The sequence below is a fragment of the Misgurnus anguillicaudatus genome, chromosome 9 (genome assembly GCF_027580225.2).
Source record: "Misgurnus anguillicaudatus chromosome 9, ASM2758022v2, whole genome shotgun sequence".
Classification (NCBI taxonomy): Eukaryota; Metazoa; Chordata; class Actinopteri; order Cypriniformes; family Cobitidae; genus Misgurnus; species Misgurnus anguillicaudatus.
In genome coordinates, this window is record NC_073345.2 from 23,087,351 (window position 1) to 23,105,941 (window position 18,591).

Below are 18,591 nucleotides of genomic sequence, written 5' to 3' on the forward strand. Positions count from 1 at the left end.
CTCAACCAATCAGAATAAAGCATTCAACAGCCCCATGGTATAAATGTAGCTACAGTAAGCTAAAAGATGCGACCATTTTCAGAAGAAACCAGCAGTGAATGTAGCTTGCAGCATATTGCAAGAATGCTCCAGGGTCACACATTCTTTTTACTAAATAACATGTTTGCAGTAAGAAACACATGAACAGCAACTGAGAAAATACAGTAGCAGGTTTATTGCTTCAGTCTCTTTTTAGAGTCCGTTTTGTTCGTTTTGGAAGTGTTTGTGATTTACAGATAAAATAAAATTTCAAGTTAAAGAGAACACAAGCATTTTACTGTTTTATTTATTTTGTGAATATCAAATATTCTTTTGGCACACACACTGGATTGGGTTAAAAATGACCCCATGCTGGGTTAAAAATGATGACCCAATATAATACCCTGCAGTACGGTTAAAACAACACAGCATTGGGTCAGTTGTAACCCAGCGGTGTGTTTTGTCCAATATTTACCCATTATGGATCAAAAATAACCCAGACATTTTTAGAGTGAAAGTATAAAACAAACTATGATTGCAGCATATAAAAGCACAGTGTCAAATTGAAACAAATTTAAAAGAGTGAAAGAAAGCCAAGAAAGTTGGGCATTTTTTAAATTTTATATTATATTTATTCAAACTATCCTAAGTGCATTTTTGGATGTCTTTCATGCAGGCAATTTTGTTGCCATAAGTAGAGCTTTTATAGCACATGGTATGGGGTGGTGAGTTGTATACAGGCTATAAACACTTGTGCCATTAGCTGGGGAACACGTCACTTACACCTTTATCCTGTGAATGATTGCAGATTGAAAAAGGACAAGCAAACTAAAAGAAATAGAAAAAGCAATCATCAGGGCCATTTCTAATTACATTTGGTTTGTGTCTTTGTGATAACATCACTTCCATTATTTTTTGAATTTGAATGGCACTTGAAGTCTCCAGCATTCTGACTTTGACTAAATGCAGATAACAGGACAAACATAAGGCATGCACAAGGACACACTGTTGCTTTCCAGTTTTAATTGGGAATGCAGAGAAGTTTGAATGTTGTACTGCCAAAAAATTGTGCTGGGTGGGGTTCATACATAGACTGTATAAAAAAATGATAGACGACGCGACGTCGCTTCCTTCCATTGTAATAAAAATTGAAGGAAAAAATGTCCGACCATGCTGCCATGTGAGGTAAAAATGTCAGTTTGGAGCCAGGGCATGGGCAGAAGGAATCATCCGTAGAGCCAGAGGCGAAGCCGTGGTATCAAATTCCGCCCAAGAGCTTGCATGCCCAATTCCACCACGCCAGTCATAATGACACGCCCTGTTTCTATAGCATCAAATTACTAGCTAAAATGAAACTTATCACAAAATTCAGTCCTTCCAGAAAAACCTGTGATTGTTGCGGGCAAAAATCCTTGATCTTGCGGCACGTTTTCTTGAAAAAATGCGATTGGAATATGCGGGAATTGCAGGACCTTGCCAAAATATCGGGAACTTACAAAAACTGTGTGAACTTGGAAAAACTGTTTGCAGCTTTTGCAGCTTTTCATTGATGTTCACGTCACGTAATTACATACCTTTCTAACATTCCCATGACAACAGGGGCCATGGCTGGGCATGTGTGAAGTAAATGCAAGATTTTTCAACTTTCTGCTAAGACATATGTGACATTTTGCTACAAAAATGTGGGGATTATGAAATCATGCAAGCCTTGCATATTTTGTGAGCAGAAATCTGCAATATATGCGGCGAAGTGCGACGTATTTAAAAAATTTGGCCCCGCATGAATATGCAGACTTTAGCTCATTATGCGTTGAATTATGCGATCGCATAATCGCTTTTTTTCTGGAGAGACTGAAAAGTGAACAATTTAACATATATCAGTGTGATAACAACTACCTTAACGGACCAAAACCATCTTTCGAAAATTTTTATTGGAAGTGTAGGGAGTGTAAATTATTATTTTTTATTTAGAGCCGAGTCCCGTTCGTTTACATGGAGAGGGCGGGGTTTATGGCTTGTGATGCAGCCAGCCACCAGGGGGCGATCAAGGAGCCAGCAGCTTCTTTTCAAGATGTATGAGGCACACCCAGTGGGGCTCAAACAAGACTTGAAACTAAACGAAAAGCTTATAAAATTTGTTCCTCAAAAGTTTTTTAAAATCTGATATTGGGAAAATACTAACATGCTGCAAAAATGCTGGATTATTTTAAACCCAGCCTTGGGTCAAAAATGAACGAACCCAGCCCACTGGTTTGCAATTTCACATGCTGTTTCAACCCCAAATTCTAGGTTGTTTAACCCCAACAATGGGGTTAAGTGTGAATATTACAAACATTACATTAATTTAACTCATCAGATTTTTGACCCAACGCTGGATTGAAAATAACCTAGCATTTTTAAGTGTGTTATGCTGTTTTTGTGTGACTGTGTTATTTTTATTGTATAAAGAAATTGCTCTTAACGAGATACGGACCAGCGGCACATCTGGGAACTTGACTGTCAATTTCGTCACCGCCCCTTTTTGGGAAAAAAACAAACTAAACTTCCCATAGACGTCCATACAAAATAGCGGAACAAAGCAACGCTTGTACACAGCCGACAGCCGTAAATAATTTAAGAAATCACTCAGATTAAACATGTTGAGTAATTATATGTCCACCCTGCTTGCCATAGAGTGCAAAAGTTACATCAACATCAGATTTAATTTGGTCAATTTAAAAATTTCATTCTTTCATTCTCCCAGTATCAAATTTGTGTAACGCTACCCATTGACCAGAATGTCTTACACGGACATTAACTTGTAACTCATTGAGTCAACAGGGAACCCAGTGAATGATTTTTCTTCATATTTGAAAGTTACTTCGTATTTATATATTATGTCTTTATATTTAGAGTACTGAGTGCACTTTTCTGCAGCCATACAACTAAATGGTTTAGCGATTTTCCAGCAATCACTGGATAGCGTGAATTTGATGCTGGGAGAATGAAAGGGACATGTTTTTAAATTGACCAAATTAAATCTGTTGATGTATGCAAGCATGGTGCACATATAATAACTTGACATGTTTAATCTGAGTGATTTTTTAAATTTACGCCTGCCGGCTGTAAACGAACGTTGCTTTGTTCCGCTATTTTGTAATGAAGTCTATGCAAAGCCTAGTTTGTTTTCCCCCAAAAGTGGGCGTGAACCTGTTCAGAGACATTCTATGACGTTGCGCCAGTTGTGCGTTATAAAATTCACCCTCATGTCATTTAAAATCTGAATGTGACTGTTTTTTCTGTGTTATTTTGAGAAATGTGTTATGTGCACACTGTTAGAAAAAATATGCACCCCTGCTGACACTGGGACAGTACCCTTTAGAAAAGTCCTATACTGTACAGGGATTAGGTACAGATGTGCATACATTTGGTACCAATATGTCCCCTGGAGATACTAATATGTATCTTTAAGGTACTAATATGAACTATATAGGTGCAAAACTGTATTTTTTGAAAGGGTACAACCCCAGTGACAGCTGGGGTACATTTTTTGACCATTGTATTCTTACTGTGTACATACAGTAGGACTCAATAGTGGTCGGCGTTATTTGGTTACCAACATTCTTCAAAACATCATCTTTTGTCTTCTGCAGTTTGAAATGACTTAAAAGGGAGTAAAATTTTAAGAATTTTCATTTTAAGGGTAAACTATGGTCAAACAGTTATCCCCTATCTCACTTCACATCATGAAAACAGCCAGTTTTAGGTTTAAGTGAGACAGTAAGAATGTTATCATAAATAAAAAGCCTCATGCTGAGTAAAGCCCAAAAATTCTCTACTAGCACTTTGGAATATGTTGTTTCTTGCCACAGTAAAAAATAATTCATAGTGGTCCTTCTGATGTTCACACAGGGTCAGTCTGAAGGACGGTGTGGCATTTTTGGGGGCGAGAGCTAGCAACCCCGTTCAGTGGACAATCAGTCAGGACGTACGGAGCGAGGGACACAGAGTGGTCACCCTGCACTGCCGCAGAAAGGAGGCCAACTTTGGAAAAAGGTCAGTAGTTGTTTGGTGTATCTGTTAATATATATTCTAGTAAAACTTTCCTTTATGTCTTATAAATTGAAATCAAACTAGTTATTTTCAGAAGGTTGCAGGTTACTAGATTTTCCCAAAAGCATTTTCTTGCTTGGTTTCTAATGCTTAGAATAATAAAGTTACAAGATATGTGCATCTTTATCTAATAAATGTAAACTTCTCTGCTGCTTTTAAACACAGACCGTCTCTAGCAGCATCATTTATTAGAGTACTGCACCAATTTTCAGTCTACTCCACTCATTCACTCAGAAGGGATTAGAAAGTCATTGACTGACAGCTGTGCTCGATCCTTATATGTCCCTCGGTTCTTTCTGTACCCTTGATTTGCATATGTAAATGAATCTAATAGACACGCCCCATTTGAACACCTGATCAAAATGCTATCAGGTTTTATGCTAGACTGAGACAGGAAAATAAAACATCTGTGCTTTAAAGTATGTATTTTCTTGCGATATATCACACTGCAAATACTAAAGTCATTTTCAGATGTGTCAGTTCATATAATGGTCACACAGTGGGAGGTGGCGAACGGCATCGGCAGAGCCTTTATACACTCATTTTCAGCCGAAAGAATAAAAAGATGAACATTAACAGAATTTTCTTCCCTTGCCTCTGGAGTTTTATATAAATCATATTCAAATATAGAACAGTTATTTGATTACGCTCTCATTGAAATTCCTATTTCAGCTAATGTGTGGGTGTTTTGAAAAGATATACTTGTTACTGTGACAAGCTTTACCTAATTGTAATTTTAGTCCGGGGCAACCTGAAAAATACAGTTTTTGGGGGGTTTACAGGGATTTTGCAGTTTTATGATCCCTGCGAAAGGCAGCAGTAGTTTACGACTACATCAAAAGTACTTACAGATATCCTTCCAACCACTTCAACCTAAAACTCACTTTTCTCACATCGTCTTAACGTCGGCTGCACACCGCACAAAAAGAGTGTTCGGCCTGCATGGCCATTGTGCTTTCACACCGGCTGCGTTTGCAGTTTACTGTGCAGCTTACCACCAGTACAAATCAAGTTCATATTACTTTATTTTACATACATTTATGAGCAAAACCTTTTCACGGTGCTTTTTTACTCTGTCAATGTGGTTTATATAACTGTGATTTATTTAACCAACATTCTGTTCTGGTCTATGTAATGACAGTTATAGACATGTTTACACAATTCATAATTATAGGCATAAAAAGCCCCCATTATCCAATCTGTTTCTCTGAAGGTTATAAGTATAACAGTATAAGCATAAGATTTAGATGTTTCTGTTACTCTGAAGGTTATTAAAGGGATACCCGGATTGCTTGAGGGTGGGGTAATTTTGATATTTGGACGGAGTATCGCTTTAAGAAAGATGAGAATTAATTCAGTGTAGAGCAGAGAGTGAATGACAGCTCATTCTTCTAGCAACATTGTGTTTTTGAATATGTGCTTTCTTTTAAATTGCTGAAAGTCGTGTTTAAAACACAATCGGAATCACATTTATGATTTTATGATAAAATGTCACTTTTTGTCACAGATGAACATAACTTTGTCACAGATGATCACAACTTTTATGAATTTTGGAATTTGAAAGTCTATTTACTACACTCTTAAAAAAGGATGTATTATATTTTACACATCTTTGTGCGTTAAGCTTTTAACACATTATGTGTAATTTTAACACATTATGTGTAATTTTGTGTTGATTTTGTGTTAAAATATAACACAAGTTGTGTCAAAAGTAACACAAAATGTGTTGTTTCAATAATAACACATAGATGGGTGGATTTTGGGACAGCGCATTTAGTTTTAGTGTGTTGTCCCAGAATCAACACTGTGTTGTTTTTAACACATTCGTTCTAAGAGCGTAGAAAAAAATTGGCTTCAAAATGTATAAAAGTTGTGTTCATCTGTAAAGATTATCTTGTTGGACAAAACATGTAAGTGTCAAACTTTTATTAAGCACAGTGCTTATTTTTTGGAATAATCCAAAAGTCTATGGGAAACATGAATGGGCTTTTTGTAAAAAGAGAACAAATAAAAGTAGGATGAAGCTGCTTTTTTGAAAGCAGAGGGTCTTTTCTTTCATTTGATATATTGTATGTTTATATATTTAACTCTTTAACTGCCAGTGTTTTTTAAAAAAGTTGTCAGCCAGCGCCAGCATTTTTCATGATTTTCACAAAAGTTTAATGCCTTGAAGAAAATGTTCTTCTTTAAATATATAAATAAACAATATATCAAATGACAGTTTAATTTGTTTACCCGTTCACATACCCCGATAGTATTTATATATTAGTGCTGGGCAAAGATTAATCGCGATTAATCGCATACAAAATAAAAGTGATTTTTTTTGCATAATATATGTGCGTGTACTGTGTCTAATTATTATGTATATTTAACCACACACACATTCATATATTCATTTCAGAATTGTTTTATTTATATATTCTTTTTTAATTTATATTTAATATAGATTATATAAAAATATAAATAAATATATATAAACATGTAAATGTTTCTTAAATACATACATGAATGTGTGTGTATATATTTATACATAATAATTACACACAGCACACACTCATATATTATGCCAATAATCACTTTTATTTTGTATGCGATTAATCGCGATTAATCTTTGCCCAGCACTATATATATATATAAATATATATGTATCTCTCTCAAGGGTTTTTACTCTCCTAGGAGTTTTCCCCCTGGACTAGCCAGGAGGGGTTTTCTTCTAGGGTTTTTTCTCATCCCCTGGAGAGTCCGCCACCTTTGGCTTAACTTACTACTTTACTGTTTACGTTACATTATTACTACGCTCGCTTTTCTATGCTTTTCCTACATCTATTAATGTAAAGCTGCTTTGAAACAATTAACTATTGTGAAAAGCGCTATATAAATAAAATTGAATTGAATTGAATTGAAAGAACAGACCCTCTGCTTTCAAACAAAAAAAGTTATCTTGTAATGACCTCTCACATATGGGTAGGTTTCTTCAAAAACACCAAATTCTGAGCAAAAAAAGCTGAGATAATTCCATTTTTGTGAAGGACTTTTGATAGAGATCAGATTCAAAGCGATCCTCAAAACATACACAGAGTTCTTACTCTTTCACGTGAGGCGTTACTTCCGGGTTGCATACGTTGCCTGGTGGATAATAGCGTAATTGCGGAAAGCCAGAAATACTCGTCATTGGCAGGATAGGGTTTTCTCAATGGCGTTGAAAGAGTTAAAGAAGAACATTTTCTGGAAGTCGTTAAACTTTTGTGAAAATCATAAAAAATGCTGGTGGGGAAAAAGTTAGCATGGGCACTTGGGTGCTGTCCACACGGAGACGCGTATCACTGTATACGTATAATTTGTTATCGTATTGGCGTTTCATCCACACGGATCCGGCGTTTTGGGAGACTGAATCCGTTTTTTTTTGAAACCGGGTCCTAAAGTGGATAAATCTGAAACCGACACCCTTGTGGTTTCGTCTGTACAGCCAATCCATATATTTTGTGAAGCGAAAACGTCATCACATCACGTGTCGGAAGCGTCACACGTAACAGCAACAACAATAACGGCGGACTACATGATTGTGTTCGTGCTACAGAAGCTACTTAAAGCCTACTAGCTTTATTACAGCAAAATCTATTGCTTCTATGCAATTGTGGTGACCAACAAGCGATAATGGACAACACCATACGTTGGTTATGCGCATGCTCAAAGTCTTCTTCTCCGTGTATAATGTATATCTGTGGCAGAATTACAGCGCCCCATACTGGTCTGGCATATATCAGTCGGTTTCAGTGGTTTCGTGTTTACGGATTATTTTTTTAGAGCAAGGAAAAAAATGATCGGATAGAGAATGCACCGGCTTTGTGTGGACATAGCCTTAAAAAAATATGTGCTGCTTTCCCGTGCGGTGTGAATCCGGAGTAAGAGCTTAGAGTTGTTAAGCACCCTGGATCTGAAATCAGTAAAAAAAAATATAGTGGGAGGTCCTGGGATCTCGTAGGTGTTTTTATCTTAAAAAGGTTTACAAAGTTGGCAGGTGAGAAAGTTGCTGGAAAGGTTTCTTCAAAGGTCAGGAGATTATGATTATGCTTAAATTACAGAGGTTCTTGAATGCATGCTCACTTTAGTCCACAGGGGGCAGATTGGTAATGAGCTATTGTACTTCCTCCTTGATTCCAGCTTTCCGCTATATCACTAATGAACCTTTACATATGCTCCTTTTTTTAATCCGACATGAGTTAATGCAAGTCCTGCTTTTCATTTTGCTCACTGGATTCACTTAGGGGACATTTACACGACAGCAATGTACCAAAAACTGTTCCTTTGTGTTTTTCATGTCAAAACAGTCGCTGTTCAAAAAAATCTGCAAAAAAGTCTAAAAACACAGTTTTTTAACATTGACCTTAAAATGCTATCTAGGTGAGCAGCTCACTAGCTTTTAGAGTATACTAAAGTTGATATTAAGGAATTTGGGTAATTTTGGCTTAGAACACAAGGTTGTAGATTAATTCAATCAAAATTGCTCGACTGCAGTAAAACTTAATTAGAATATAAAGTTGTTGTTATGTTTTAGTCAATTTGTATAGGTTAGTAATTAGTCACCATGTAGGTGATAATTGAAACAGAGGTAAAACAATATTTTGGATGGTATAATTAAAGCTCTACAGGACAAACAATAACATTTCAACACACTTTTAGTGCCAGAATGACAAACTAGCAAAGCCTCTGATGACTCATCGGAGAGCAATTATGTCAGAGTTTTTTGCAGATAAAGATGTGAAGTTGATAGTCAAGTGAAGCTTGAAATGATTATGGAGCGAGCAAAAGAGTTTCTTCAGGGAACGTCACAAGCCATCAAGACATCTCTGCTAGACAAATAAGTATTACGCTGTTCCCATGTGTCCGTTGTGGAATCAAGCCGCAAAACCGACAGATCTTTTAGGTTTTATGGTGTGCTGCACTCTTTGCTGTTTACTTTAAACCATGCCCACTCTCCCTCTGCCTGCACACCTCCTGTCTTTCTCATTCGGCACGACTCCGGTGGAATTTTTTTCTGATATTCCTACCAACCGGTGTGTGAAATGAGAGGATCACTTACTCTTGGAAAAGGCAGGTGCGTTTCCAATGAATCCCTCATGTGAAAATTTGCGAATCCACAGCTTTGTGCCATCCCGAAAAGTAAACGAGCTCTTCTCTCTACCAGAACAATGTAGCAAAACTCAGCAAAACGTCTTTATGAGAGGCACTGAAGAGCAGCATTGGGGAATGTACAATTACAGTTATGCATCTGTCAGATGTGTGTATTCAAAGCAACTTGCGATGCATTCAAACTATACATTTTTTTCACAGTTTGTGTATCACTATGTGGAAATTGAACAGATGATATTGTCTTTGCAAGCGCCATGCTTTAAGCGCACAGAAACACATTTTTAAAGTAACAATTTTGCACATTGTTAGCTTTTTGTGTATTTTTTATCGTATTTATCATAAAAAACATGTTATATACAGTATTTAAAAGTAACTCAAGTGTTGTCAGAAACAGAGTCGATAGCATAGTGGAAGCCACATCGACATACAGTACATTCTAAAAAATACTGGGTTATTTACCCATGCTGGGTTGTTTCAGCCAAAAATGTTGGGTTGTTTTAACCCATTGTTGAAAATAACCCAGCATTTTTTAGAGTGAATAGTGTAACCGGTTCGATTCCTGACTCCTGAAGTCCTTAGCCCCTCTCTCCACTTTGTACTTTCCTGTCAAATCCACATACTGTCCTATCAAATCAAGACAAAATATATATATATACAGTATAAACTTTAAAAAAGTAATTTTTGCCGTAAATTACACTTTAAAAATGCTGGGTTATTTTTAACCCAGCGTTGGATCAAAAAAAACGTGCCCAGTCTGTCGGGTTGTAATTTAACCCAAAATGCTGGGTGGTTTCAACCCAAAATGCTGGGTTGTGTTAACCCATGGCTGGGTCAAATATAAATATTTTCTGGGTTAATTTCAACCCAGCGATGGGTCAAAAAGGGACAAGCCCAGCAGCTAGGTTGAAATTAACCCAGACATTTTTTTAGATTTGACCCAACAATATGTTAAAACAACCCAGCATTTTGAGTTAAAACAACCCAGCATTTTGGGTTAAATTACAACCCAGCAGACTAATGAAAATAACCCAGCATTTTTAAAATGAATAATTTATCTGATCGATTTTTGACTCAAAGTCCTTAGCCGATTTCCTCTCTTCACTTTGTACTGTCCTATCAAATCAAGACAAAAAATATACATTTTTTGCCGTAAATTACATTTAAAAAAATGCTGGGTTATTTTGAACCCAGCATTGGGTCAAAAAGGATACTGGGTTGTTTCAACCCAAAATGCTGGGTTGTTTAAAACCACGTTTGGGTCAAATATAAAAATTTTCTGTTAATTTCAACCCAGCTGCTGGGCTCGTACCTTTTTGTCCTAACACTGGGTTGAAAATAACCCAGCATTTTTTAGAGTGTATAGTGTATCCAGTCCGATTTCTGACTCAAAGTCCTTAGCCGATCCCTCTCTCCATTTTGTATTTTTCTGTCAAATCCACATACTGTCCTATCAAATCAAGACAAAAAATATAACTTAAAAAAAGTACTTTTTTTGCCGTAAATTACACTTTAAAAATGCTGGGTTATTTTTAACCCAGCGTTGGATCAAAAAGAACGTGCCCAGTCTGTCGGGTTGTAATTTAACCCAAAATGCTGGGTTGGTTCAACCCAAAATGCTGGGTTGTGTAACCCATTGTGGGTCAAATATAAATATTTTCTGGGTTAATTTCAACCCAGCGATGGGTCAAAAAGGGACAAGCCCAGCAGCTAGGTTGAAATTAACCCAGACATTTTTTTAGATTTGACCCAACAATATGTTAAAACAACACAGCATTTTGGGTTAAAATACAACACAGCATTTTGGGTTAAATTACAACCCAGCAGACTAATGAAAATAACCCAGCATTTTTAAAATGAATAATTTATCTGATCGATTCTTGACTCAAAGTCCTTAGCCGATTTCCTCTCTTCACTTTGTACTGTCCTATCAAATCAAGACAAAAAATATACATTTTTTGCCGTAAATTACATTTAAAAAAATGCTGGGTTATTTTGAACCCAGCATTGGGTCAAAAAGGATACTGGGTTGTTTCAACCCAAAATGCTGGGTTGTTTAAAACCACGTTTGGGTCAAATATAAAAATTTTCTGTTAATTTCAACCCAGCTGCTGGGCTCGTACCTTTTTGTCCTAACACTGGGTTGAAAATAACCCAGCATTTTTTAGAGTGTATAGTGTATCCAGTCCGATTTCTGACTCAAAGTCCTTAGCCGATCCCTCTCTCCATTTTGTATTTTTCTGTCAAATCCACATACTGTCCTATCAAATCAAGACAAAAAATATAACTTAAAAAAAGTACTTTTTTGCCGTAAATTACACTTTAAAAATGCTGGGTTATTTTTAACCCAGCGTTGGATCAAAAAGAACGTGCCCAGTCTGTCGGGTTGTAATTTAACCCAAAATGCTGGGTGGTTTCAACCCAAAATGCAGGGTTGTGTTAACCCATTGCTGGGTCAAATATAAATATTTTCTGGGTTAATTTCAACCCAGCGATGGGTCAAAAAGGGACAAGCCCAGCAGCTAGGTTGAAATTAACCCAGACATTTTTTTAGATTTGACCCAACAATATGTTAAAACAACCCAGCATTTTGAGTTAAAACAACCCAGCATTTTGGGTTAAATTACAACCCAGCAGACTAATGAAAATAACCCAGCATTTTTAAAATGAATAATTTATCTGATCGATTCTTGACTCAAAGTCCTTAGCCGATTTCCTCTCTTCACTTTGTACTGTCCTATCAAATCAAGACAAAAAATATACATTTTTTGCCGTAAATTACATTTAAAAAAATGCTGGGTTATTTTCAACCCAGCATTGGGTCAAAAAGGATACTGGGTTGTTTCAACCCAAAATGCTGGGTTGTTTAAAACCACGTTTGGGTCAAATATAAAAATTTTCTGTTAATTTCAACCCAGCTGCTGGGCTCGTCCCTTTTTGTCCTAACACTGGGTTGAAAATAACCCAGCATTTTTTAGAGTGTATAGTGTATCCAGTCCGATTTCTGACTCAAAGTCCTTAGCCGATCCCTCTCTCCATTTTGTATTTTTCTGTCAAATCCACATACTGTCCTATCAAATCAAGACAAAAAATATAACTTAAAAAAAGTACTTTTTTTGCCGTAAATTACACTTTAAAAAATGCTGAGTTATTTTCAACCCAGCATTGGGTCAAAAACGATACTGGGTTGTTTCAACCCAAAATGCTGGGTTGTTTAAACCCACTTTTGGGTCAAATATAAAAATGTTCTGTTAATTTCAACCCAGCTGCTGGGCTCGTCCCTTTTTGACCTAACACTGGGTTGAAAATAACCCAGCATTTTTTAGAGTGTATAGTGTATCCAGTCCGATTTCTGACTCAAAGTCCTTAGCCGATCCCTCTCTCCATTTTGTATTTTTCTGTCAAATCCACATACTGTCCTATCAAATCAAGACAAAAAAATAACTTTAAAAAAGTACTTTTTTGCCGTAAATTACACTTTAAAAAATGAAAAGAGTTATTTTCATCCCAGTGTTGGGTCAAAAGGAATGAACCCAGCCTGTTGGGTTGTAATTTAACCTATGCTAGGTTGTTTCTACCCAAAATGCTGTGTTGTTTTAACCCATTGTTGGGTCAAATATAAACATTTTCTGGCTTAATTCCTACCCAGCTGCTGGGCTCGTCCCTTTTTGACCCATTACTGGGTTAAAAATAACCCAGCATTTTCTAGTGTATCCAGTTCAATTTCAATTTTCCTGTAAAATCCACATATATCGTCCTATTAAATTAACCCATTGTTGGGTAAAATATAAACATTTTCTTGGTTAATTTAACCCAATGGCTGTGCTCGTCCCTTAAATAACCCAGCATTTTTTAGTGTAGACTCGTCATACATTACTATGTTATTTTAATGTGTTACCCAGCAGGTGTAGAATTTTGTTTGTTTGCCACAAGTACCAGTTTTTGGTTTAACCTCAGTCTTAAAGTTTAATGGCTCATGTTACTATGGCTAAAGAGGCTGTAATAGGGCCTTGAGCCCTGTCTCTGGCCACGTTGCTCGCTGTTTTGTGCCGGTATTGATTTAGCGGTGGGAACGCCACTTGTCGCTGTGCTCGAAGCGGCGCGGCAAGGCATCTAATCCTGGGGTTTGAGCTCAGCTCAAATGGGGCATGCTTTAATCCCCATACCGTCAATGGCGCAAAGAGCCAAGATGATTCCCGGCTTACAAACGAACACGATACTCTTTCATCAACTTATTTATTCTTGTCTTTGGGGCTCCCCAGCAGGGATTAGATTGAGCCATCTTGTCTTTTGTTTTGAGTTTGTCCTTTCTTCTCTTAGGCAGCCGTCGGATCGATAGTGAGGCGGAGTCTCATGTGAACGGAGTGACTCTTTCTTCTCTTGCTTATTTCTTTCTCCTCTGATATACTATGTTTCCATCAAAGCATGTCTGATAGGTCATGCCTGTTCTTCTGATAACTTTAAATGACTTTTAATAACATTTAATAAATAAACATGTTTCACTGTATTGATAGAAGTAGCTCTCCCTCTCTACAGCAACCAAATGCGATTGATTACTTGTGTGTTCACTTATAACCGCTGTTGAATGCTGCAAAGACATCAGACAAGGTTTGGCTTCAATGCAAACTGCAGTCTTTGAGGAGACTGAAGTCCTGAAGTCATTCGATTAGAATTAGAAATTAGGATTTAATTTTATTTAGGTTTAAGAGATCCTGCCGTTTCCTTCTATTGCTCAAGTTTAAGGGGAGTTTACCCTAAATACTTGACACACCTCAGCTTATACTTTTATACTGTTTTTAATACTACATACACATTTCCTGTATTTTCTGGTTGTATTGTATTAAAGAGACTGAGAAATGATTATATATATGATCACACTACATTGCAAAAACAACAAATCTAATTCTGGCATGGTGGCCTAAGACTTTTGCACAGTACTGTATATGTAGCTCTCCCTCTCTACAGCAACCAAATGCGATTGATTACTCGTGCATTTCACTTATAGCAAAAAACATAGTTGAATGCTGTAAAGACATCAGACAAGATTTGGCTTGAATGCAAACAGCAGTCTTCCCCCAAAGGTGCCGGATTTAAATTCAACACATGCTCATCAACATCCATCTGTCAGGGATCTTGCGTCTGCCTGTGTTTAGATAAGAAATCTCTGAATTTGTGATGAAGGAACAGCGAAAGACTGTTCCAAACTAAACACGCACGCCCGTCAGCCATACGCGACGGCAAGTGTATTTTAATGAAAGAATCAGACTTCATACAAAGCCAATCACACTAAACAGATTCTGAATAAATAAGCCGCCGGGCGAGTTCCAGAGCGACCAGTTCTCATCTCAATGCCGCTGGCCATTTCTCTGGTTGATTTTATTAAAGCGCTTTGTCTGGACCACTTAATCGTGTTGCTGATCCAAAGCTGACCCTGCCTTGACCTCCCCTCTTACCCTTTGCCTCTATACCTCATTAATGTGCCAAGGACACCGTTGCAGTTTTTTCTCCCCCCACGCACACTTACTTATGTGCTGCCTCTTTGTCGAAAGCATCACCCCACAGGTCAGTGCACTATTGAGTTGTGTTAGTATCTGTTCGTAACAAAGTCTCTTAGCACTGTCAGAAACCCTGGGCGGATAAAGGGCAACTTGGACACGTATGAAGTGAGGCTGATACCGCTACAGCATTTGTCTTTGTTGTTACAGGTCAGACACAGAAAATGTTTTGGCATATATATATATATTTTTTCAGTTCACCGCAGTGTTTCCAATTCTTTGTTGTCTTGATTCTGTTTGTCTTCCCTTGTGGCTCACAAATGTGTTTTGACTTCTGACAGTTGTGGTCTTAGGGGAGACATGTAGCTTTTTGAGACAGCTCTGAGCATTTGAGTAAACGTACAGTTCTCAGTCTGCTGTGTTACCTGATATTTCACTAACATGTCTTATAATCTAATTGAGATAAAATCATTGATTCACATTAAATTCAATCTTTGTCTTATTCAATCAATATTTAAAATATAAAGGCTATTTTCACAAAATGTTTGAAATCACATGTGGGATTTCACAGACAGGGTCACATAGTATACAGATATGTAGTATAGACATGCAATAAACAATAAATATATGGGTGATTCTCACGAAATTAGACTTATGAGGTGTCATGAAACATTTTGATAAAAAAGTAAATGAAAGTTACGAGTATCAAAATAAGAAGCATACAATTACAAACATCTCTTCATGTACTATTTTGCACATGATTTTTAAATGACATCATACAAACCAATTTTGTTGTTTTTTCCCACATTTAGGGGAAAATATTCATTACCGCAACGTGTCCATGACTGGAGTTGGGTTTTTGACATGGAAATATTTATAATTAAAAAATCTAAAAAATAAAGAGCTTCAGTACATGTTATATTATAAACATTTACAGTAAAGAAACATGTGGTGTTTGGTGATCATTGGTAAATGTAGAGACAATAATAAGTAATATAAATGCGTCCAAAAAAATTCTCATCCTCCGCAACAATTTTCAATCATTGTTTAAGCCCTCAAGGATCTAACATTTTCAAAAAAATATTTTTTGCTACCTTGTAAGCAGACAACTTTTTAGTTCTCATTAACGAAACATGAGTTTGTAAAGGCATTTATTTAATGTAATATCATGTCGCGGTAATGATAATTTTTTTATAATGATAATCTAAAAAATGTTAATAATTTTATAGAAAATATTTTTTAAATCTTTTAAAAATAATGCTTATAGTAAGTTCGGACCTTAATCTTATATGTGCAAAAAAAAATTTTTTTAACTTTTTTTATTTTTATTCTGATGGTGGACAGGGATTTCGTGAGAATGGACACTGGATTTCGTGAGAATCCCCCATATATGTCTCAATAACAAATTCTATATTATAATATATTATATTATATAACTTATAAAATTATAACTTATATTATAGGACAAAATGTATTATGATATAGTTTATGATTCATATTTTTGTAACAGTATATAGTACATAATAAACCTATGTTGTTTATTAAATTGTGGTTATTTCAAAATGTAGATAATTCTCTAAATTACCATCATCTTATTTTATTATCTTCTCTTTTTATTTGCAGCTTGCTGGATGTAAACCAACAGATGAAATTATTCATAACCACTGAATAATAGCTTTGGCATCAATGCAAAAACAACTTTACTTTATGTAACAGTTAAATTGAAAACAAGACGTGACAAAATAAGATAAGCACCGCTGCGACTTCATGTCTATTATTTATAATAATCTGTATATTATGTAATGTGTCAAATTGTCATAATTTTCAACCTTAAACAGCTACGTATGGGTAAAATGGATGAATGAAGGATGATCTTTTTCATTAATAACAAATATGAGAAATAATTTTGGATAAAAATAAGGGATAAGTTATTTAGGACACTGGCAAGATTCAAACCTGCACCTCCCATGTGACCACCAAATCTCCATAACATGTCTGAAGTATGCATATATATAGTCCTTTATTAGTAAAGAGTCCATACTGTTGACATTTAACAGCAAATCCTCATCTAAAGCTAAATGCCCTTTAAGAACAGAGGGTTTTATTTCTCACTCCCAGTGGTGTCTCTCTATATCTGTGGCTAGGATAGAAACGACACAGACTGCGGTGAAGACCGCGGCACTTCTAGTTGGTGTAAGCGATATGAAGTGCTCCAGGATGGTTCGGATTAAATTGCCACCCTGGATTTGTACACTACGTCTTATCACACGAGGCCAGCCCAGCCTCACTGACAACCCTCTTTACTGTCTCCAGGCTCTCGGTTGGCAAAGCAGCTACCATTCCTTGTGTTTCTCTGCCCGAAAAAGCTAGGGAGGGGCATACGGGGTGATAGAGCTGGGGTAGGACCACGCATGAGAGAGTGATTTCAGATGTGGCCGATATCCCTGTGTAAAATATTAGTGGACGCCATAGAAAACCATTATCTCCTGAATCGATCAGGCTTTGTGGATTAGGGGGTGGGGCAGAGGAGGTGTTATAAATCATAGTAGGAGATTTAAAGCGTTCTAGAGCCGATGTTTATCATTAATAATGATAGAGCCTGTAAAAATGTTTTTCCCCCTTTTTATAATTCATTCCATATCCATGTGCCCGGCGACCGTTATGGCTCGTTTATGGTTGCATAAGCACCCAAGGCCATGCTAGGCATTTAAGATTCATGCACCACTCGCACAAATTAAATAACATGTGATCGATGCTTTAAATCCATCCAATGATCGCACGAGTGTTGCCTTGCTTTACAAATCCCTCTTTTTATTGAAGATGAGTGCTTGTCATATCTGCATTAGTGTGCACGGACGTACTGGTATAAATAACGCAAGGATGATTACAGAATGCAAGAGCAGTAGAGAGATTACGAGGAATTAAATGCGTATAACAAATTAGTGTGTTGTGTTCAAGTACAGGCATGAAAAATCTAATAATGTCACCAGAATAAACTAAAGATAAGACTAGTGGCATGTGGTGGACTTTTGCAATAAAGAGGCAAAACTGTCTGGGCTTGTTACCTTGTTTTATTCAACTGCAAATTTTATTAAACTATTAGATGTTTACACAGATGTTTACTTGAGACGATCAAAGTAAGGAGTAAGCAAGGACACATAGTGATAAATGTATACCTTCAGTTCATTGGGGTTACACTACAGGATTTATACACTATAGATAATAAAATAAGAATTTTGATAGATTTTTAAAAGCTTGAACATGTTCAAACTGGGTGCATCACACACTACTTCGATAGATTATCGAAGCAATGCAGGTGACCGCATGACGAGGTGGATGTAAGCGGATGGACGCTTTTTTTACATTTGCTAGCTATTATGCTAGCAGCATTTTAAGGGGATCGCACACTTGCCGCGCAGCTCAGCGCCGCACAGCGCCGCGCCGTTCTAAAAAAATCAAACACATTGTTTTCTATGAGTATACGCACACCGGCGCCGCCAGGTGGCGCCTGTCCGTGCCGCCCAGCTGTGACTCAGGAAGTTGCTTAAATCCTTGTCGCGCCACACAGCGCCACTCACATAGTTAACATCAACATTAAACATTAAATAACATCATATTTGTCCCAAATCATTAACAATTAACATTGGCTGGTGTTTTGTCAAAACAGAATATACAGAGAATGAGCAGAGCTGATGTTTTTCCACTCCAGGCCTGAAGAGGGCAGATAACCCAAATGTAAAAGTGGAACTAATGATTTAGCCAGTGTTGCTGGAGGGACTGCTTTTACATGTGCACCTGCCAGATAAGCATGGGTATAAAATGTTTGTGGTTAGCTTAGCCACCATTTTTATTGCTTATC

The 18,591-nt window shown here is 36.8% G+C and overlaps 1 protein-coding gene across 4 annotated transcripts in view; it reads left to right on the forward strand.

The window, feature by feature from the left end:
- LOC129423909 (transmembrane protein 132C) overlaps positions 1-18,591 on the forward strand; it is a 205,272-nt gene that overhangs the window by 107,561 nt on the left and 79,120 nt on the right. For all 4 annotated transcript variants that reach the window (XM_055180440.2, XM_055180437.2, XM_055180438.2 and 1 more), the window contains one exon: positions 3,910-4,053. In XM_055180440.2, the coding sequence (XP_055036415.2) occupies positions 3,910-4,053 (144 nt within the window). The remainder of the gene's footprint in view (positions 1-3,909; positions 4,054-18,591) is intronic.